The following is a 21,500-nucleotide window of genomic DNA, read 5'->3' on the forward strand; positions in this document are numbered from 1 at the left end:
AGGTTGGTTGACATTTTGGTGTCTTCAGAAACGACCAACCCTTACACCCCGAGAAGCTAATGGAGATTCGAACTATACTTTATAGTAGTATGCAAACCACTGTGTAAGGTGTCTCCACCCAGAATTGAACTCTGAAACCCTTAATTACGAGACAATAGCATTACCACCACGCCATCGAGGAGACCTTGCAAAAGTTCGAAATCGTTGCTTTAAAAACTGAAAAATGGATATTCGAAACGGACGAGAATTTTTTTTCCTACCACGAAATAGGCTTATGTCTCGTCGATCCTGAATTGCAGCTTGATAAAATCTTTCATTCTCATTTACCGGCCTGAAAAAAGAGAAGTTTCAATTACATCAGGAATCCTTTTTATAGTATACCATTGGTCTTTCTTTACGAGTGCGAGTCCCTGCGTGGATATGGCACGGCTCTGTCGCTGCTATATTCTTTCCTCATCAACTTCATCTGATCATCACCGTTGCTGTGGTCCAAAGAAGCAGAAAAGCGGCGTAATATACGATAAATAGAAATATATAAATACACCCAGATGGTATATTTAAATATAATCTTCACGTGCTTTTTGACAGTAGTTAAATAAATATGCACCCAATTTCAAAATATGAATGTGCAGGGCCTCCCAATGGCGCAGTGGTAGCGTCGTCACCATGTAATCAAGGGGTCCCGGGTTCGATACCCGGTGGAGGCGCAAAGTTGTTCGGATCCCACTTTAAGCTGTAGGTCCCGTCCCGATTAGCCTTACTGTGCATAAAGTGGATTTAAAACACCAAATCAATCAATCAATATGGATGTAACGGGGTGAATGAACACACACACACCAACCCTCCGCGATGGCGTAGTGATAACGATGTCGCCTTGCAATGGTCCCGGCGGATTCGATAACTGGTGGGGGCACGTTGGACACTGGTTAGTTTGATTAATTGATTTAGTGTTTTAAGTCCACTTTATGCACAGTAAGGCTAATCGGGACTGGACCTACAGTTTAAAGTGGGATCCGAACCACTTGTGCCTCCACCGGGTATCGAACCCGGGACCCCTTGATTACATGGTGACGACGCTACCACTGCGCCATCGGGGAGGCCCGGACACTGGTTAGGATCACACTCTAAACTGTAGATCCATTCCCGATTAACCTATCTGAGCATAAACTCCAATTTGGACACACATCGCTCGGAATTCGAAAACGTAGAATACTAATCACGAAGCGTCCTTGATGAACAAATTAATATATTTCCACAATAATACAACACTATAGGCTGATGGCTTATGAACAGTAACGCGCCAGAAATGTACGAAATATGCATGAAAATGAACCCATTAATATTTTAAAATATACATACAGGGTGCAACAGCGTTCATAGCCTAATTTGAGTAGTAAATTATGATGATGATGGCAACAATGTGCGGCCGACAACAGTGTCGTTATACTGTACATGATTGCTATTTACAACAGACTGTGTGCTTCAGTTATTGTTTTGTTGTTATTCTGTGCAGTGTGCGAATTAACGGAAAGGGGGGGGGGGTGCCGGGGATTTCTCCCCCACAGAAACATATATCCCTGGCAAAAGAAAATTATTTTTATCCCTGCCACGGATGTTTTTATCTTCCTCAAAGAAAATGGAATTGAATGCATAACCATTAATGGCTCAGTTATCAAAGATTTCCCTGCCGGAACGTCTGCAGCCTTGTGGATTAAAAAAGGACGCCATTCTGCAACATAACAACTCACCAACCTGAGACAAAAGCAGCTGTTTTTCACAGACGTTTTCATGGCAGAGTGCTGATATTCTACGTGTATTCGCGTTCACAAGAAACGTGTAGGTTGGTTAGATCGTTGTTGTTGATTTGGTGTATTAAGTCTACTTTATGCACAGTAAGACTAATCGGGACTGGACCAAGTGGGATCCGAATCACTGTGTGCCTCCACCGGGTATCGAACCCGGGAACCCTTGATTACAAGGCGACGACGCTATTACTGCACCATCGGGGACGCCCAGGTTGGTTAGATGGACACTAAGTCTGAACTTGGCAATAGAGGTGTCCATCCACCAAGGCCAATGAAGCGTCCACCCCTCCAGAATAGTACGAGAATAGTTATCTCGGGTATTTAGTGTGTGTTTTGTTATTGTTGGAATAGCAATTTCAGAATTGAATGTCTGTTGACACATTTCAGAAGCAGTTTGAAATATTTGGCTAAACTCTTCATCTGAAATCTCCCGAAGTCTGTTCTGTGACTTCTCTTTGGTAAGAAAGAGCAGAGGCTAAATTGTGATGAGGGCTCTAAATACTTTGTACAGTGAAACTGCAAAACTTTTCTCAGATAAAGAGTATACTTAAGAAAGTCTCCTTTTCAACTGCGGCTGGAAGATCGCTTGCTTGGGATGGTTCACTCGGAGATTTCCCCTTAACCGACAAGGTTGTAGAAATTTAACAAGAACATGAAGTAAATCATGTTTTTTCTAGAAATAGAGTTTCACACAATTACAATAGTTCGTTTGTACTGTCTGGTACATAATGCAATATATTTGGTTTTTAGTATTTCACCTCTTCATGTATTATTTCTAAAAAAAAAAAAAAAAAAAACCTGACATACTTCACTTACTGTAACAAAACAGTTTCCCACTGAAGTCAGATTTTCTGCTGGTATACCACTACCCAGTGTGAAACTAAAAAAAGCGTTTCGTGGATTTTTTTTTCAGAATCCACAAACCGTGCACACAGAGAGAATGTTCTATACCTGCCACATCAAGTGTCTCGTCGGAAAGTATGCTGAATCTATCATAGTATTTCCTTAAAGAAGAAAGGATTCTTTTGGGGGAGAGGGTTCCGAACTTACTGGACCCGCCCCCTGGATACGCTTTTGCCTTTCTGTACAATTACGTACTAAGGTCAATCAATAAAAATACTTTTTCCAGACATAACTGCGACTTCAAAGAACTCTGTGAACGCTGTCGCCCCCTGTATTTCTGCGTAATTCTTCATGCAAATAAGAAAGCATTTTTCAAATGTCTACAGCTAAGATCTGAAAGCAGTAATCGAAATTCCTCAAAGACAAAGAAAAGGTGGGTTTTCAAGGAGATAACTGGAAGACAGGCAACGCACCAAAAGGCGAATTATACTAGCTTTCATTACATAAGGTTTTACCCTGCTGGAGACAATGTTTCACGCATTGTTTATTGAAGAACATGTGGCACTTGTGGAACATGTATGTGATGGGATATAAAGCATAATTTATGCAGCGTGCCAATATTTTGCATATATATTAAGGAAGAAATATCACCTTGACCCGTCTTGCGTGAATAAAAGAGCATCGGAGAAAATTATCAAGCATGTGGAAGCCAGAAATAAGGAACAGAGGCACAGAAGGTAACTGTTCTCCCTATCTTTAACCTAGCGTAATCGCGGCCTGATTTTTTTCCACTCTGATGGTACAAAATTGAACTCCGGAACATATAAAAATGGAGACTTTCCTATCCTTTAAAGAAACATGCTAAAAAAAAGAAGAAAAAAGACCCAGTACAATATCTGAATCGGACCAATAAATTCAACACAACTATAATTAAACCCGTATTAGTTTTAACAATAAAATCGTACCTCTGGGACGTCATATTGCAGCAAGAAGTGCTTATAGATTTCGACGTCGAAACACGGAAATTTCAAAAGCCTTTTCTAAATTTTAAACCACACTGGTCTCCGAATTGTAGCATGCGCTCAAAAAAGGGAGTTGGGTGGCTTGGAAACTTCAATAAGCAATCATCTTTCCTTCCTCGTCGCGAATAATCTTGAAATATAAAGAGACCATACACAGTCACGTCAAAATTGTCCTGGCAGAGAATATTTAAACGCATCGCAAGATTCCTGCCTTTTTGGGCAGGCCACACCGGTAACTGTAACAATCAAAAGGCACCATATGATGCAACATTGCCGAAGGGTATTATATAAAAAAACAGTAATAATTCAAAGTAAGAAGATGTAAATTATCAAGGTCAGATCCCGACTTTTCGTAATCTCGAACAGCCGAGAAATTCCAAGTGATCTTATTTAAATGTGATTAAATCTTCATATTTTCTGCACTGAAATTTCTTGAAATCAAGGTTTTATTCCAGAAGTGTAAAAACAATAACTTGAAGGAGAAATAGTGTGTACAATTCGAAAGTTTCACCGCATCGAGAAATTTCGAAACTTTCCCCACCTGGAGAATTTTTTCAGTCCTGAACGTCAGGATTATTAATATTTCCTTCCCAAAACGGCGGTGAACATGATTCTATGTAATGTCTCTTATAAAAACGTTTTTTCGTTATTTTGTTAGGCATGGGAGTTAATCGGGTGGGTTATAAAATTTGGGCCCCTAGGCTATCCTTTTGGGCTCCTAGACCTAGGTTATCCATTTGGGCCCTTTGGACATTATTAATATTTTTTTAATAACAATAATATTAACAGTTTTGTTATAATGGTTCTACACTTCCACGAATTGCATGTTCTGTATTAATAACACTTGTAAATCTTAAAATATAGGCATCTGATTGAAAATTATTCATTCAACTTCGATAGAACAATACACTTTGATTTAACAAGAGAACGCTAGCCTAAAACTTCTGGCTTTCATGGCAGTAAAGTGATGAATGATAGGCTCAAAGTCAATTTATGTTGTTTTATTTTGCTATTATTACAATATTGCCTATGTCACTTCTGCTCCTTCAGCGTCTCATTTTTGTGCGGTTCCCTGAGCTTGCGGCTTAGTGGCAAATCTTCCCTGCAGTTAATTGCTGTAACTGACAGCACAAATCGCAGAAAACAATATTTTTTCTAATAAAATATCGCTACAACTTCACCATTCGAATTACATGAACTTTTCCCAGATATCTCCGGGGGTCGGGGGGCGAGTGGTCCCCCTCCCTTGCGGGGCGCCCTTCATTGGTCTAACATCTAACGAAAAGACGGTAACGAAAGTTAAACTCGACGATTTCCACACTATGACAAACAAGGGTGTCCATCCCTCTCCCCATGCCAATGCCGCATTCCCCCCAAAATCATGTCATGCGTCCCCTCAAATTCGTCATGCGCCCCCCAAATCGTATCATTCGCGCCCTTAAACCATATCGTAATCCCCACAAAGTATTTAATTACGACAGCGTGTCTACCGAAAGTAAATTTTGTCTTTGCTTTACTGAACACTATACTTGATCTGCCCCTCCTCCCTAAACAGGGGGCCCATCACTCAAGACCGCCCCTAAAATCGTTCATCATAATCGAGAATATCGCTTGTCTCGTAATGCAGCTATAGTATAAAAAAATCACATTCACCTAATTAAAGAGCCAGACACGCATCCTAGCAGCACAGGAGTGCGAGGGAAGAGAGCAAGAAAATTTTTACATCCATTTCTTTGCAGGCTTTCAATAATGTTAATTTAATAGGATGCCAATACTTTCTTAGTCTTTTGCGGCTTCTCCTTCGGCACGTTCGGGGTCGAAAGCGTGTGGATACCATATCGCTAAATACAGCCTCCAAAATTTAATATTCGAACTCTCTCTCCTCCACTACAGAAATACCTTGACACTGCCCCCCCCCCAAAATAATTCAGTACCCCTCCCAATTAAAGCCTAGTATGTACAATTTGGATAACTCTCCTGCCCACCTTCGATAATACCCTTAAACACTCTCTTCTCTTCATCTAATGGATTAAATATGGTGCATTTAAGGTGTAAAATCTTGACATATATTTTGGAAAAAAATATATAAATGTTGAATTTTATATTATTTGAAGAGAAAACTCCCCCCCCCAAATTCCATGGCGCAACCTGCGCCATAATCCCCCCCCCCCCCTGTGGGCACCCCTGATGACAAAGCTGCTAGTAAAGCTCGTTGCACTTACACCGTGCAACACATATCAAAAATATTAAAATAAAACGGCAACTTACAACAAGACAAAAGAAGAATATGCACGCAGCGATGCCACACACGCGATTTCAACGAGCACTGGAAACACAGACCTCCTTACGTCACGTGTACCGAAGGTTGAGTCATATCATTGTCCCGTGCGCGAACACGCATGCGCGCGACGTGCAATTGCTGTCTTTACACCCGCGCGACTTGCACTTTTTTCGTCGTTATTTTTCATTATGCAATCTCCTCCTACGTTTCATATGCTGTCGCATTTACCGCGGAACAGGTCGAAGTTGTTGAACACTGTTTACTTTTCCCCTTTCTCTGTGAAGAGGAAGCTCATGACACAGATGTTGGCCACAAGAAAATGTACTTTCTGTCACTTTTGTACGTCTGAAGTTAGGGATGATGATTCTGAAGTACACGATGGTGTATTTCCCTTTGTTGTTTAGCATTACCTAAATGTAGGTCACTTTTTCGTGAAATTCGCCCTGGAATATATAGTACATGGGCGTAACTTGGGGACTAATTTCGAGGGGACAGGATCGAACTTCGGATTTAGCGTCCAGCATTATTTGCTCAATAACTGTTACATTTGCAAAATCACAAATATTTGCTCCTCAGGAACACAGGAGGTTAACAAAAGCACCCTTAACTTGTAAATGTTAATATAACTGAAAATTTGGGGAAGAAGACAAGTGCACCCCTTCCCCTCACCAAGTTACGCCAATTAATATATAGTCCAGATTTTCCCGACTTCTGCATACTCTTGTCCTCCAATATTCATCTGCTGTTAAACTTTCTCGTTTCTTGCATTCTCCCATTTGAATCATCTTTTGCATACTTTTTCCTTGTTAATTTTCCCACCTCTTCCCTCTCTTTGTATTGTTTGCCTATTTTATAATTGTATGTTCTTTATGTACGTAAATTATTTCCAAATTAATAGCATTTGTTGAGATTTTTTGGTTTGTTTGTTTTATTTAAAAAAAGGTATAAAAAATCCACCTTATAAACAGATAGGTTAATCAGGACTGGAACTACAGTTTAAAGCGATATGCCTCCACCCGGGAAATTGTAGTTGTAACGTTTTAAAGTATTAAACCTTACTTTGTCACAAACACGAAAGATTTTGGAATCGAATCCAGGAGAACGTATTAACAACGCTGCTCGTAATAGCGTCAATGCTGTACAGAAGGCAAATACAGTATTTCCAATTCGAGCGTTCTCAGTTCATGTCCACCTATGCCTCTTGGGCAGTGGCGAAGCGTCCTATGAGGCCAGGAGGCCGGGCCTACCCACGCCATTACTCTTTTAAAGGTGTATTTACTTATTTCGTCAAAACATATGTAATGCAATGCAAAAGTTTGGAATTTTCATTTATGATAATTACAAAAAAAATCGAAACCTTGTCCAGTATACGAACTTTCCACGGAGCGAGGCACATTTGCTGGGGCCTCTTCTCTTCACATTCCGTCCTACGGTCGTATATGCGGGAAGCCTAATCTTACGAGTACTGTACGTATGCTTATAACGTGCTCGTGAGGCCGGCCTCGCGGTGTTACCCAGTAGGCCGAACAGAATATCAGCAACACTGCATTTCCGCCAGGATTGGAAATTTGTGGTGTACCAGCATTTTTTTATAAACATTAGCCTGTGTTCGTGCAGAAAGATTTCTATTTCATTGTTCATTCTCCATATTTTGTACGAAACAAAGGTTTTCCTTCCTTTCATCGACAAGCGTAAGTGAAATTGAAAATTACGGAGTACTGTAGTTCTGACTTCGTTTTCTGGTCAGAGTGCTGATGGTCTTGTCGATTCACCCAACACCGTAGCGTAAACAGAAAGTCTAAAGAACTTATATTTCTAAAGTAAGTCTTCATACCAAATTATGTAAATTAAAACGCTAGTTACGCCTTATATTTACAAAGTAGTTTTACTTTCACTGGAAATAGAGTAATTTATTTTTATCGTGAACGGGGATTCCCTAACTTGTTCCCTCTCTGTGAAAACTTGTCTCCTGCACAGGCCGCTACAAGGGAGCGTGGCTCGGAGCGCGAGGTTCGTGGCTGTAGAGCTTTTGTTTGTGATTCGTGTCGTGTGCGGCGATGATCAGATTTATGCAAGGAAGTGATGGACTAAAATGCAAGAACAATCGAGTTCTTAATTGAGTGAAGATGCAAACATCGGAAGGTAGGCCACTTTTGGTCTTTCATGTTTCCTTCTTATAACAATAATTTCTAAAATGTTTTCAACTCTATTTTCCTTTGCAAGTAGCAGTGACAAGTGGCAGCAATTTTTTTTTAAAAAATAAAAGTTGTTGAAGGTAAAGGTAAAAAGGTAAAGTGCTCCCCTGTGCTTAGCACCATGCCATGAAGGCGTATAGGGGGTGTGGGGGTAACGCTGTTGAAACGTTATTTAATGCGTTAACACTGTCGTCGAATAGATATTACAAGCAGACATTTTTTTATGCAGCCGACACAAGCGAAGACTTTTTTTGGGTTTAGGACAAAGAGTGTTATGGGGTTATTGCGGGGGCCATGTCTGTTTCAGGTCTGGCGGAACAGGCCAGTGTTGTCACTTTGGATTGGTAGAAAAGAGCTAAATTGCGCCTAAAAATTGGGATTCTATTCTCTCAAGTTGGGATTCTATTCTCTCAAGCAACTACATTTATTATAACGTTTATATATTACATAGTAATATTTCGTGTTGCCATCATAGAAGGGTCCCAAACAAGGATCCTATGTTCTATTATCACGTAAAGGTGGGTAGAACAAAGTAGGATGCGAAGTATTCACACTGAATGAGATAGGTCACCTTTACCTATGTTTTTTTTTTCTTTTCTTGAAAGCCCCGTGGTGGTCATCCTAACACGTTACGAAGCCAGGTGACCTAATTGTGGCCATGTCAATGTTTCCTTATCCTCTTTAATTCATTCTCCATATATTCTCATCGTCACGATTAACATAGAGCAGAACAAATGAGACGAAAATATCCAAAATTTAAATTATGTTTACTTGCACATACAAGTATCAGAAATTCATTTATCTAGAAAGCCAAGACTGGAATTAACTACAACCATTCCTTCAGTTAGACAACAGATAACAATGGTGTTTTCCTCGGTGCGAGGAAGTCTTGCTAAAAAAAACTAAGTTGGCAACAGTAGAATGTACCAAACTGACAGTCGCTGAAAGTGCGGAATTCTGTCGTCTCCTTACGGCACAGACGTCATACTGGCCCGAAAATTATGGGGTTCTTCTAGCCCTTTTCACCTCATTGCAAAATAAATAAATTTAGAAAAAAATGATGAAGAATTGACAACAGGGCTCGAGCACTATTCGTTGGATTTTCGCGATGTCTCATGATTGGTAGTTCTTTGTGGAGGTGCGTGCATAAATCAGGGGTTGAAAATATACAAAAAAAAATGAACAAAAATCTAGATCGATGACATCTGGTGGGCGGGAGGAGAACGTCTAAGACATAATTATCGTACTGATGGCCGGTAACAACACTTTTGAAAACGTCACGCCACTGACAAGTAAAGAAGCGGCCTGGAGAGACATTGACCCACTCTCCATGACATAGCCCCCCCCCTTTCTTTTTTACAGATTTAGGCAAGTAATGGATATTATCGCACTCTTGTGCCTACCCTGCTAGCAACTCCACGCTTCGCCACTGATCTTGGGTGTCGCAGACCTCCGTGAACAGAACACGTTTCATTTGGTACCTCACCCGACTCCCGGTGTGTTCGCATTGGAACAAAGGCCTCATAATGCCGCATCCTGTATGGGCTGTTTCAAAAAATGTTGACAGGTAATGTTCCGTGAACGTAACATTGAGAAGCGCCATTCTCGACTTGATGGTCCGCTTGAATGGCAAGCCTCGTAATAGTTGGAGTTTCTCCTCGGAGATGGCAGCAGCTGCAAACTCATTGCTCCAACGACGATTGTAGTTCGCGCAACGATCACTTGGAGGCGTGAAACGTGCAGACTCGGTAGAAACTATCGTATTGCTAGAGTCGTTTCAAAAGCATAAACCGAAACGGTGAAACAAAAGTTTGTTATTATTATGCATGCGCTACTGCAGTTTTTTTTTAAAAAAAAAGAAGCGTGTACATGTGTGTGGAGGGGCGGGAGAGGGGGAGCTAGATTTTTATTCTGGGGGCGGGCAAGTAAGGCAATTAAAAAAAAAAATACTAATTCAGTTTCAACATATCGTGTTCTTACAACGGTCCGTGCCGGTCTAACTTGTATTTTTCAGTCTTTTATAAAAATTAACGTAAATTACTGTAAGTGAAACTGAAATAATTACTGTCATCGAGTATTTTTCACAAGTGGGAAAAATTAGCAATATTGTGAAGTTACCAAAACAGGCGAATAAAAGCATTTAGTCAACACTCCTATGTATCTACTAAAGCTCTTCAGCGTTCGGCCTGGTTGAGATATTTTTCTTAATACGTCTCTTACGCTCGAAATGATAGTGTAAAGTAAAAAAATCTTACAGCAGTTTGATGCCGTCGCATCTTCCTTGGCATGTTTTACAGGGAGTCTGTCCTAATTTTATTAGCATCCGAGAACGAGACAGAACTCTGGAAAATCGGGATGAGATTCTCGGTCTCGTTCGAGAATGTATATTACAGAACTAAAATTACTTCACCGTGAAGGTTATTCAGATGCAAATGTGAATATACATATATCACTATTTTAGAAATAACATGCATTTTGTTTATTATAATTGATAAGTTAATTCATTAGCGATCAACTGTGAGCCTATGCAGCATGGTTGCATAGCTACACGATAAAAATCTAACATTCATAGAGGATTCAGTGAAGAAGAACGGTATCAGCAGTAACCAGAGGACAAATGAATCAATCTAAATATTATTATCACTAGAATATGTATGATCTCTCAATGCAAAAATTGAAAACATATATATTTCATTAATTTCTGGGGAAAGTTAGCTATGAATGAAGTACAAGGAATAGTGATAACTATTGATATTATTAGCAGAATGGATGTGAATGTAATGAATTCGGATGAAAAGGATCACTTCAACGATAAATTGTTTCTTCATTGTGTTTGTGGACCAATGTATCTGAAGCTCACAAATACACGCAATTGTCAATTGGCAACATAATTTTGTATTCTTCTGTATGAGCAGAATTACAGTGTGGAAATAAGGATGTGCATACAATACAAGACAAGGTGTAAAACAGGGCGGTATACGCCGTTTACTCTCTGGTTAACCTTATCCATTACGTATACTTCCTGCTTTTTCCTAGTTTTCATGTAATTAGCAGTATTATTAAAGTTGTTAAGGGTATACGAGAAGATATACACAAAAGCAATATCAACAATAAACTAAAATACAATAACATGCTGTACTGTAACCTATAAAAATACTACTGAAGCCTCTACGTTCAAATGCATTCATTAAAATATGCGTTTCATATCTTTTTATTTTAAAAATGCCTTCTATGTGGTAATATGTCTCTTTTATACCAATTATGGGTGTTCTGTCATTACCTATGATTTTTTTTTTTGTAGAAGTTAATTGACTACATTCATATATTGGAAACATAATCCAAAGTTAATGGGAACATGGTTTGCATGTTTCACGAAAGTTAGCGTATGCACTGGTGTAAAATAATATGCTTACTTGATATCGTCCAGGACCTGCGGATGCTTCTCTTGACTACGTCTGCTGGAGGCACATACACCCGGTTGTCTCTCCGTCTGCTTGGTCGACGCACGAATTCGTTCATCCACTCCCCTGTGGCTGCCTGGATTTCCCTGCAAAAGGAACAGCACGATGAATGAGCTGCAAACATGCGAGAGGAAAGAAAGAAAGAGGAAAAAGCAATATACAATTTCTCCACCTTGTACAGACGAAACAAGAAAGGCAAGAAAGGGTGCAGGGAATTTGTGTCTTTCAAATAGCTAGTTCACGGTCGACAGATTATTTCTGGAGGATATCCTCAAATGCCTGCAACACCCTTCTCTCTACTGCATTGCTCGGTGCTATATGTGTAAAGGAGTTCACTGCATGTAATTTTGATTTCATTTAATTTGTTCTTTAGCGTCGCTTTTCTTCCACTTATGATTGATTTGGTTTATTTTACTTCGCTTTTGTGCCACTTTTGGCTAATCGCCAAAATGAGGGTGGGTAATGATATGATGAAACAGATGAAAGGACACTCAGAAAGAACACCCATGCCCATGCTGGTTAGTACAGCGCGCTACGACGCAAGGGGTCCCGGGTTAGAATCCCGGCCTAGGAATGCTTCATCTTTGCGAGTGTCCCTTCATCAATTTCCTCACATTTATCACTCATTCTTATCTTCGCGATTAGCCAATAGTGGCAGAAAAAAACCAAACCAAATATGAAGGTAAAGTGTGCCGGTGTTGTGCGTAGTTTTTCTTCAATTTTAAGCAAATCGCAACGAAGAGGATGAATAGCGAAAAAATTAAAGAAAAAACTCCCTGACGAATTTTCTCTTGCGAAACAAGAAATGTTTCACAGATAAATAAAAAAAATTGTTGATCGCCAAAAGTTTGTTTCTTCACAGCACTTTTTTTTTGTTTGTAGATTCTGTCAATTGTTCATAGGTACTGTCAAGATAGATGACTATGGCTTAAGTCTTGTTTTAAAAGAAGTGTCTGATAGAATCTTGTGCAGTGGAAATAGAAAGTTTGATTAAAATCCATGCAAGTGCATGTATTTAGTTACCACAAGAAAGATCAACGCATTGAAAACTGACATGCGTGTCATCCTGACATCAATAAGAGTGGAGCGAGTTTAATTTTCGGGATTGGCAGCCACACAATATAGGGTAGGGGATGCAGCAAAATATCCTACAGTATAATTTCCTCAGCATCTCTTTGGCATCTATTTTGCTCGTCGTTCCATACCATTCATTTCACCAACACAACGTGCTGGGGGAGGGGGAGGGGGTTGAGGGTGGAAGATGTTATTGGGATCGAGCTTCCGGTTAACGCCCGCTGAAAGGGGCTCCTATTTCCGGGATTGCGAGATAAGGGACGGAATCCTATAGAGGATGCTGACAGGCTGTGATGAACGCGGTGGAGAGACTGAAAGGAGTCCATTGATCGATGTCCGAACACGTCACAACGAAATGAAACGGGAATCCTTCGAGCTTCCAAGGTGTTGCGGATTCGAACCCCCGAGGCTTCTACGGCGAATTATATTGCATTTGGGATTGGAGATGCGAATTCATGACTCGAGTGCAGAATTCCGGTTTTGGATGAAGAATATCGAGATCTGGGCATTAAGATAGCGACTTCGGGATTTGAGTTGTAGGAAATTTAAATTATGGAAGCAAATATTCGTCTCACCTTCCCACGTTTGACTTGATTTGTTTTGAATGCGCATTTATTCACAGATAGACAAATTGGCACTGGGTCTACAGTTTAAAGCAGGGTTATTAAAGTTCCAGGAATTTTAAATAAATTGAATTCCGGTCCAGGAGAGAAAATCAGCAAGTGTAAATAGGTTCTAGACCGTAAAGAACCTTTTTGTGTTTAAAGTATTCAAATTCGGTCCAGGAATCTTTTTCCTCATGAATTTAAATACGGTCCAGGAACCTTTTTTCAATGATACAATACGCAACTTGGACCGAATTTAAATTGTGCGAGAGAAAAAAGGTTCCGGTCCTGCAGAAGAACCCAATAGAACCCATTAGAATTTATTGGTTCCTGGAACTTTAACAACCCTGGTTTAAAGTGGGATCCGAACCACTAAGTGTCTCCACCACCACAATAAAAATTGGACACCTGAAATGCTGGTTTTCCTGCAGTGTGTTGCCTAACTTTCAGGTAATAGCATAATTTTCTATTGTACACTCACTCTCTCACCCTCTCAAGTTACTATTGAAGTCAGCTCATCGCCGTAGAGTTAGGCAGCACACATAACGCCTTGCAGGCAAACCAGAATTTCAGGATCTAGTTGTCCCATTTTTACTGCCAGTGACTGTACATCCACTAACGTTGTCGTCATCGTTGTCTGGGCACGTGTGTTCCTTTGAAATTCTGCTTTGTCAATTTTTCTCTCATCATCATTCATTCTCATGGTCGCTATTGGCCAAAAGTGGCAGAAAAGCTGCGTAAAAATAACATAATTACATAAAATTAAATAAACCAACCAAGTCCTTTTACAAAAACTGTAGTATTTGTATGATATTTCTAAATTTTATATTTTAAATTAACTTAATGACCCCGACACACATAATTTACCTTCATTTAATACTGTTAAACTTTTGAGAAATGGGACTTGGTTTACAAAGCCCCCCTGGAGATCAGTTCTAGCTACGGGCCTGTGTGTAGTTCCTCTATCTGTCGGAATGGTATTCGGTGATCATCAAGAATCATCCTCTGGTTGGCGTCAATGATCTGAGGTGTAGTCACAGAAATTGGTCAGCCTGACCTTTGGTCATCCTCCAGGCCAAATTGTCCATGTTTGAAATTTCATACCAGTTTCTTCACAGAGTTACATGATGGTGCCTTGTCCCCCAATGCCATGGTCAGGTCGTCGTGGATCTCCTTCGACAAGAGCCCCTTCCTGAAGAGGTACTTGATGAAGGGCATGCTGTTCAGATTTACAATGTCTGGAATCTTGGCTAGTTATTTTATCCACACATGAATATTTTATGTATATATTATACGTATATATAATATATAAACAATATCAGGCAGGGTGCTCATTTTTTCAGTACAACGTTCCATGTAGAAGCATTGAATTCTTGGTTTCCTTAATTTCTCAGGATCTGCTTCCCTAATGCCAAATGTTACTGATTGTAGCCAAGCCCTCAAGAGCTACGAGAGATCGATTTTAAGTTGTTTTTTTCATTGTCTTTACTGTGTTGTGTGATGATCTCTTGAAAAATACATTCTTCATAATTTTTTTCTTTCCTAAACATTTTTATAGTAATGTTGCTACGTTATATGTTATATACGTTGCTATTTATATTTAATAAATATTCAATTCCTTATCTATTTGGCATTAATTTCGGCGTAGGGATGAGACGACCTCATCGCCCAGTGACTAGTTCACTGCAGTTAGTCAACCAACAGAGTGAAATGGTCAACATTTTGCTCTGTTGGGATTTACAGAGCTGTCCTGTCATGGCTCTATGACCGTCCCACAATTGGCAGAAGTGGGGTACGGTTGGTGGACTACTATGTGATCCTCCCAGCTAGATCCGAGGGAGCCGCTGACCAACGACAGGTGCGGTCCCCCATTCATATTGGGGGTTACGCGTAGAGCTGACAACTCGGCACTGTAAAAAGACATGTCAAGAAACATCAATATGAGGCCATGGATGTTACCAAGGTAAAATATTCCGGAGGTAAAATAGTCTCCCATTCGGATCTCCGGGCGGGGACTACTTTGGGAGTTCCTTGGACTAAGGATAAGATCTACATTAGGAATAAGGATATTAAATTAGGCACTTGGAATGTTCTGAGTCTTTACCAACTTGGGGCATTTCAATGTACAGTTAATGAGATAGTGAAGTATAAATTAGATGTAGTAGCTGTCCAGCAATTTAGGTGGCCAGGAGAAGGGAATTGTAAAACTAAAAATTATACTTTTTTCTATGGTGGTACTGAGAATCATAATTTTGGAACACGCTTCTTCATAAATAATACAATTATCTCTGCTCTTAAAACAGTAGAATTTTTTAATGATAGGATATCATATGCAGTTTTACAGGGTAGGTGGTGTAAAATTAATTTAATAAACATACATGCACCAACGGAAGATAAAGATGAATTTTATGCAGAGTTAGAACAGGTCTTTGATAAATTTTCCCAGTATGATATGAAAGTTCTGTTAGGTGATTCTAATGCACAGATTGGTAAAGAAGAGACATTTAAACCCACGATTGGTAAAGAAAGTCTTCATGAATTAAGTAATGATAATGGTATAAGATTAATTACTTTTGCAATCTCAAAGAATTTAATTGTGAAAAGTACCACTTTTAAACATAAAGATATCCATAAATATACCTGGTCTTCTCCAGATGGTAAAACTCATAATCAGATAGATCATATCTCATTGATAAGAGAAGGCATACTAGTATAATTGACGTTCGTTCACATAGAGGTGCTGATTGTGCCAGTGGCCATTATTTAGTAATTGCTAAATTAAGAGAAAGACTCGCAGTGATAAATCATAAGCAACAAAATCTAAAAGCTCTAAAATTTAATACAGGGAAATTTGCTGATGAAAGAATTAAGAAAGATTACCAAATTAAACTGTCAAATAGATTCGATGTTTTGCAGGATTTAAATGATGATGAAAATATAACTGAAACAGACGTAAATAAGAATTGGGAGCACATATAATGCAATAGAATCAGCAGCTAAAGAAAGTACAGGATACCATAAACCAAAAAAAGTAAGCCATGGTTTCATAACGAATGTTATAATCTAATAGAAATAAGAAATCAGGCTAGACTTAGGTGGTTAAATAACTCTGATAATACAAATCTAAGCAATTATAATAGAATAAAGCGAGAAGTTAACTGCACGTTTAGAAGTAAAAAAAGAGATGACTTGAAAAGTAAAATTAACGAAATTGAAAGAAACAGCAAAAACAAGAATGTCAGAGATTTATATAAAGGTGTAAATGAATTTAGAAAGGGGTGGCAACCTAAAGTAAACTTGATAAATGATAAAAACGGTGACTTTTTGGCCGATCCAAGCGATATTTTAAATACGTAGATGGAAGAACAACTTTAATGACCTCTTAAATGTTCATGCAGGAGATAAATCAGAAGTAAATGAAGTGCACACAGCAGAACCTTTAGTTCCAGAACCTAACTTGACAGAAGTTAAAGATGCTATTAAAAGGCTAAATAATAAAAAAAAGCACCTGGCATTGATTTAATACCAGCTGAGTTCATTAAATATGGTGGAAATTCGTTAATATGTCAAATTCATAAATTAATTTGTTTAATATGGAATAAAGAAGAAATCCCTCAACAGTGGAAAGAATCCATAAATGTTCCTGTGTTTAAAAAAGGTGATTAAATGAACTGCAATAATTACCGTGGAATTCCCTACTCTCAACAACATATAAAATATTATCTAACATTCTTCTAACAAGACTAACCTCATATGCTAATGAAATTATAGGTGATTATCAATGTGGATTTAAACGTAACAGATCAACTACAGATCAAATTTTTCTCATCTGACAGACACTTGAGAAAAAGTGGAAATATAATCAAAGTGTGCATCAGCTATTCATTGATTTCAAGAAAGCATATGATTCAGTCAAAAGAGATCAATTATATAATATATTAGTCGAGTTTGGAATACCTAAGAAGCTTGTTAGTATGATAAAAGTATGCACCAGTGAAACAGAAAGTAAAATTTGTGTGGGTATTAATGTGTTTGACAAATTTACAATCCATTGCTCTTTAATTTTGCATTAGAATATGCTGTTAGGAAGGTAAGAGAAACTAAAGAAGGACTAAAATTAAACGGTGTGACTCAGTTGTTAGCATATGCCGATGATGTAGACTTATTAGGAATTAGGAGATGATATAAATACAATTAAGAATAATGTTAAAATATTTTTCAAAGCAGCTAAAGAGATAGGTTTGGAAGTTAGCGAAGAGAAATTTAATAAGTTAAGTAAGCAAGGGTAATATATACCAATTTATTCAGGAGGAAGCTGTACAGGCTGAAACCAAAACTAAATATATGCTTACAGGCCGAAACCAAGTGTTAGGTAATAATCAAAATCTAATTATTGATAACAACTCGTTTGAACCAGTTTCCAAATTCAAGTACTTAGGAGTAATACTAACAAATGAAAATTATATTAAAGAGGAAATAAAAAGCAGGCTTAATTCAGGGAATGTATGTTACTTCTCTCTTCATAAACTTTTGTCTTCTCGTTTAATATCTAAGAAACTAAAAGTTAAAATATACAAAACAGTAATTTTGCCTGTATTATTATATGGATGCGAAACTTGGTCCCTTACATTGAAAGAGGAACACAAATTGAGAGTATTTGAAAATAAGATCCTTAGGAAAATATTTGGACCTAAAAGAGATGAGAAAGACAGGTGAGCGGAGAAGGTTACATAATTTAGAACTACATAATTTGTATTCATGTCCAGATATTATTAGAATGATTAAATCAAGAAGACTTAGGTGGCAGGCCATGTAACACGAATGGGAGAGGAAAGAGGAGTTTACAGGATTCTTATTGGGAAACCTGATGGTAAGAGACCTGTAGGAAGGCCAAGACGAAGATGGAGGGATAACGTTGAGATGGATCTAAAAGAAATTGGTAGGGAAGAAAAGAGTATATAGATCTTGATCAGGATAGGGACAGATGGAAGGCTTTTATTGCTGCAGCCATGAACCTTCGGGTTTTAGAAGGCTAGAGAGTTAGTTAGTTACTCCCTTTACCAAAGAAAGCGTGAATGTATCTATTATGGGTTTCAAGTGAATAAAAGCACTTTTTTTAATATATATATATATATATATATATATATATGTATGTATATAATTTTCCTGTTCAGTGTTAGTGTCTCTCTCTCTATTTACTTTAAGAGCGGCTGCGTATTTAAAAACTAATTATTAAAGACAAAAGTGGAATTCGTGAAGGTATTTAAGAAACTAAATACAAATATAAAAAACAACAAAGCACCGAGTATTTAAATACACACTATATTCGATGCTTTACAGAACTCTTAATCAGACTTCTGCGCCGTCCAATATGAACCACCCCGAAAGGTGCTCTCAGAGGGAAGCACTTGCCCCCCGGAGATATCTGGAAAGACATCATATAATTCGAGTGGTGAAATTGCAGCGTGAAAATCAGCAGATTAAGTGGTCTCTACTCTATGATGCTTTTTATGAGAATTTTCTTAACGCGAAGGGGGGGGGGGTGTACACCATCACCCCCACGTCTCCCACTTTGAAGACCCTGCCTTCCTGAGAAAATATCCTGCGACCTTGACCACCACTCCTAGCGATCTGCACTGCAGTGGTCAAATAATATCTTGTTTGTATAATTTTAAAGCGGGGTAGGTTCAAGCACACTAGACGCTCCAGAACGGGCTTCGCATATTAGTTCGCCATCCCTCCCCGACGACAACGACATAACAAAAACTTTCATAATCTTCCGTCACCGCGAGCGAAAACAAAAGCGGCGATTTCCCTACACAAAGGAAGCATTCCTCCAATAAATAACGTTCCGCCGATTTTCCGATCCTTCCGCTCTTGATGCTCGCACTGTCGCCATGGCAACGGCTCTCTTCAAAGGCCCCGCGGGGCTGTGAACATTGTTTTAAGTGAGGCTCCTCTTGGAGCAGAGAACGCGAAAGATGGTGGTGGCAGGAGAACGACTGAGATGTTGCTTAACATACGACTCTTGTTGAACTGCTCAAGGACTGACTTTCATTGTGGAGTTTCTCATTGTAACCTGTGAACGATTGACTGAAGTATGAGCACATCAGCGCACAGGTTATTTTTACCCGTCACGCAATACGGGGATAACATTGGTAGCGTCGTCGCCTTGTAATCAAGGGGTACCGGGTTCGATACCCGGTGGAGGCACACGCGGTTCGGATCCCACTTAAAACTGTAGGTCCAGTCCCGATTAGCCTTACTGTGCATAAAGTGGACTTAAAACACCAACTCAACAACAACAATACGGGGATAAGCCCCTTAACTAAAACGAAATTAGGGGCAGACCCTGTTTGCACAACACAATCTTCCACCTGTCCTCTTTCAGTTCATGTTTTTCTACACCATCGGAAGTTTTAAGCCCTTATCACACGGAACTGGATTTCTAGTTGGAATGCCCTAGTTGGCGATGAACTGACTTTCTGGGTAGTAATCATGGCCGCCTGGCTGACTACTTGACTGGTTTTGAGGAATAGGACATGTTCTAATTGCTACTAACTTTTTCGACTAGATTCTGTGGAACATCCAATCAGAGCATAGTTTGGCCATGTGAAGATAATCTGTGAGATTGTAAAGTAGCCTTTTTTTGTCTGTGGCTTCCGAGTGCATACAACACGAAAGGCATGTGTACAATTGAAAAAGCTAAAATATTCTTCCATACGTGTATAGTAAACGTTGTAAAGTATGTATTTTATCAGCGCCGTTCTTCTCTACCTAAAACCATTTAATGCGATGCGATAATTTTCTCGGTTGGATAGTTATCGTATTTTAAAAGTGTGAAGTGATACGTTGTTTACATCTCGCGCGGCCGCCATTATGGGAACGAAAGACTATCGACAAGTACGGTATTAACAAGTACCGTGTGAGGCGAAAACTAGCAAATGGGTAGCCAGTCCAGCGTCAACTAGAGCATTCCAACTAGAAATCCAGTTCCGTGTGATAGGGACTTTATATTCCCAAGAGAACGAGTAAAATAATACTCTCGTAAGTGTAAAGCTAAGTTTTCTCCCCTCCTACAAACCCAGCTTGCGGCGGGAAAGAAGAAGTTTCAGGTCCTCGCATCTGGCTGGACATCGAAACTGTTCTTCGTGCCTTTATCAAGTACTTAAACTGTCTCTGAGCATAAAATCTCCTTACCTAGGGTAAACGCTGTGAGGCTGTAAAGGGGCACTCAGCACACAAAGGACAACACTGCTCCATAAAGGGTTATCCTGGCCGTGGGTTCAGGCGCCAGAGCCTCGTTCAGCTGCAATGAGCAGTTACGCGGGTGCATTACGTGGAAGTGAGGTAGACTTTTAAGTGATTTACCAGGAGGTCGCTCCTTACGCCCTAACCTGTGAACGAATCCATTATTTATAAAGTCGATTAGGAGCTTCTACATTTGCCTCGAATGACTCACACTGTTTGCACAAGAGCAATCCCTATTCAAGAATCGGTGCCAATCTCCAGTAAGGATATGAACGCACTTCTCTCTCCTCTGTGCATGACGAAAATGTTTTAAAATGTTGTCCCTCCATTTGTAGGTCCGCTTTTTATCCACTAAAAATGGGTATTAGGTAACAAATTGTCGGAAATGTCGCCTTTTTAACGATCATACTTAAATCCTGTGAATTCGAAGCTCTATTGGAATATGGAGGTCAATTGTAGGTTTTCGGCTCATATTTGAAACAAATCAAATTTATTTGTGAGCATAAACGTCCGGAAGAGGGGAGGGGTTCACGTGTAACTCTATTCCTCGCTCGCAAAGGAACATAAATTAGATTGTGTGCAGTTCGATATTCATTTGTTTACCTTGTTCGAAGAAGTAATACGTCACCAATCATGTGACTATGGAAAGGGAGGGCTCTTGCGTGGCTTGCGGAGCTAGCTCTCTCTCTCTTTCTCTCTCTCTCTCTCTCTCTCTCTCTCTCTCTCTCTCTCTTTTACTCTGGCAGCGGTTGGGGTTACATGTCCTAGCTCTACCTTGGACTGGTGGAATCGGTTAGCTGAGATTGTCATCTGTGTAATGGTGGTATAATTAATATATATTTAAGTTTATTTTAAGAATTATAATACTTCAATTAGTTAATTAGTTTCATTTGTGCACTATTTAGTTATTCCATGTTTAATACTACCATTGCGCAGATGGTCATTTCAGATTGGCAGATACTT

General features: G+C 39.3%; 1 protein-coding gene across 5 annotated transcripts in view; it reads right to left on the reverse strand.

Annotated features, from left to right (window-relative positions):
* LOC145988779 (uncharacterized) overlaps positions 1-21,500 on the reverse strand; it is a 361,818-nt gene that overhangs the window by 115,957 nt on the left and 224,361 nt on the right. For all 5 annotated transcript variants that reach the window (XM_083123957.1, XM_083123960.1, XM_083123958.1 and 2 more), the window contains one exon: positions 11,560-11,693. In XM_083123957.1, coding sequence (XP_082980083.1) covers positions 11,560-11,693 — 134 coding nt within the window. The remainder of the gene's footprint in view (positions 1-11,559; positions 11,694-21,500) is intronic.

This window comes from Lepisma saccharinum, chromosome 6 (genome assembly GCF_977018435.1).
Source record: "Lepisma saccharinum chromosome 6, izLepSacc3.1, whole genome shotgun sequence".
In the NCBI taxonomy this organism is placed as follows: domain Eukaryota; kingdom Metazoa; phylum Arthropoda; class Insecta; order Zygentoma; family Lepismatidae; genus Lepisma; species Lepisma saccharinum.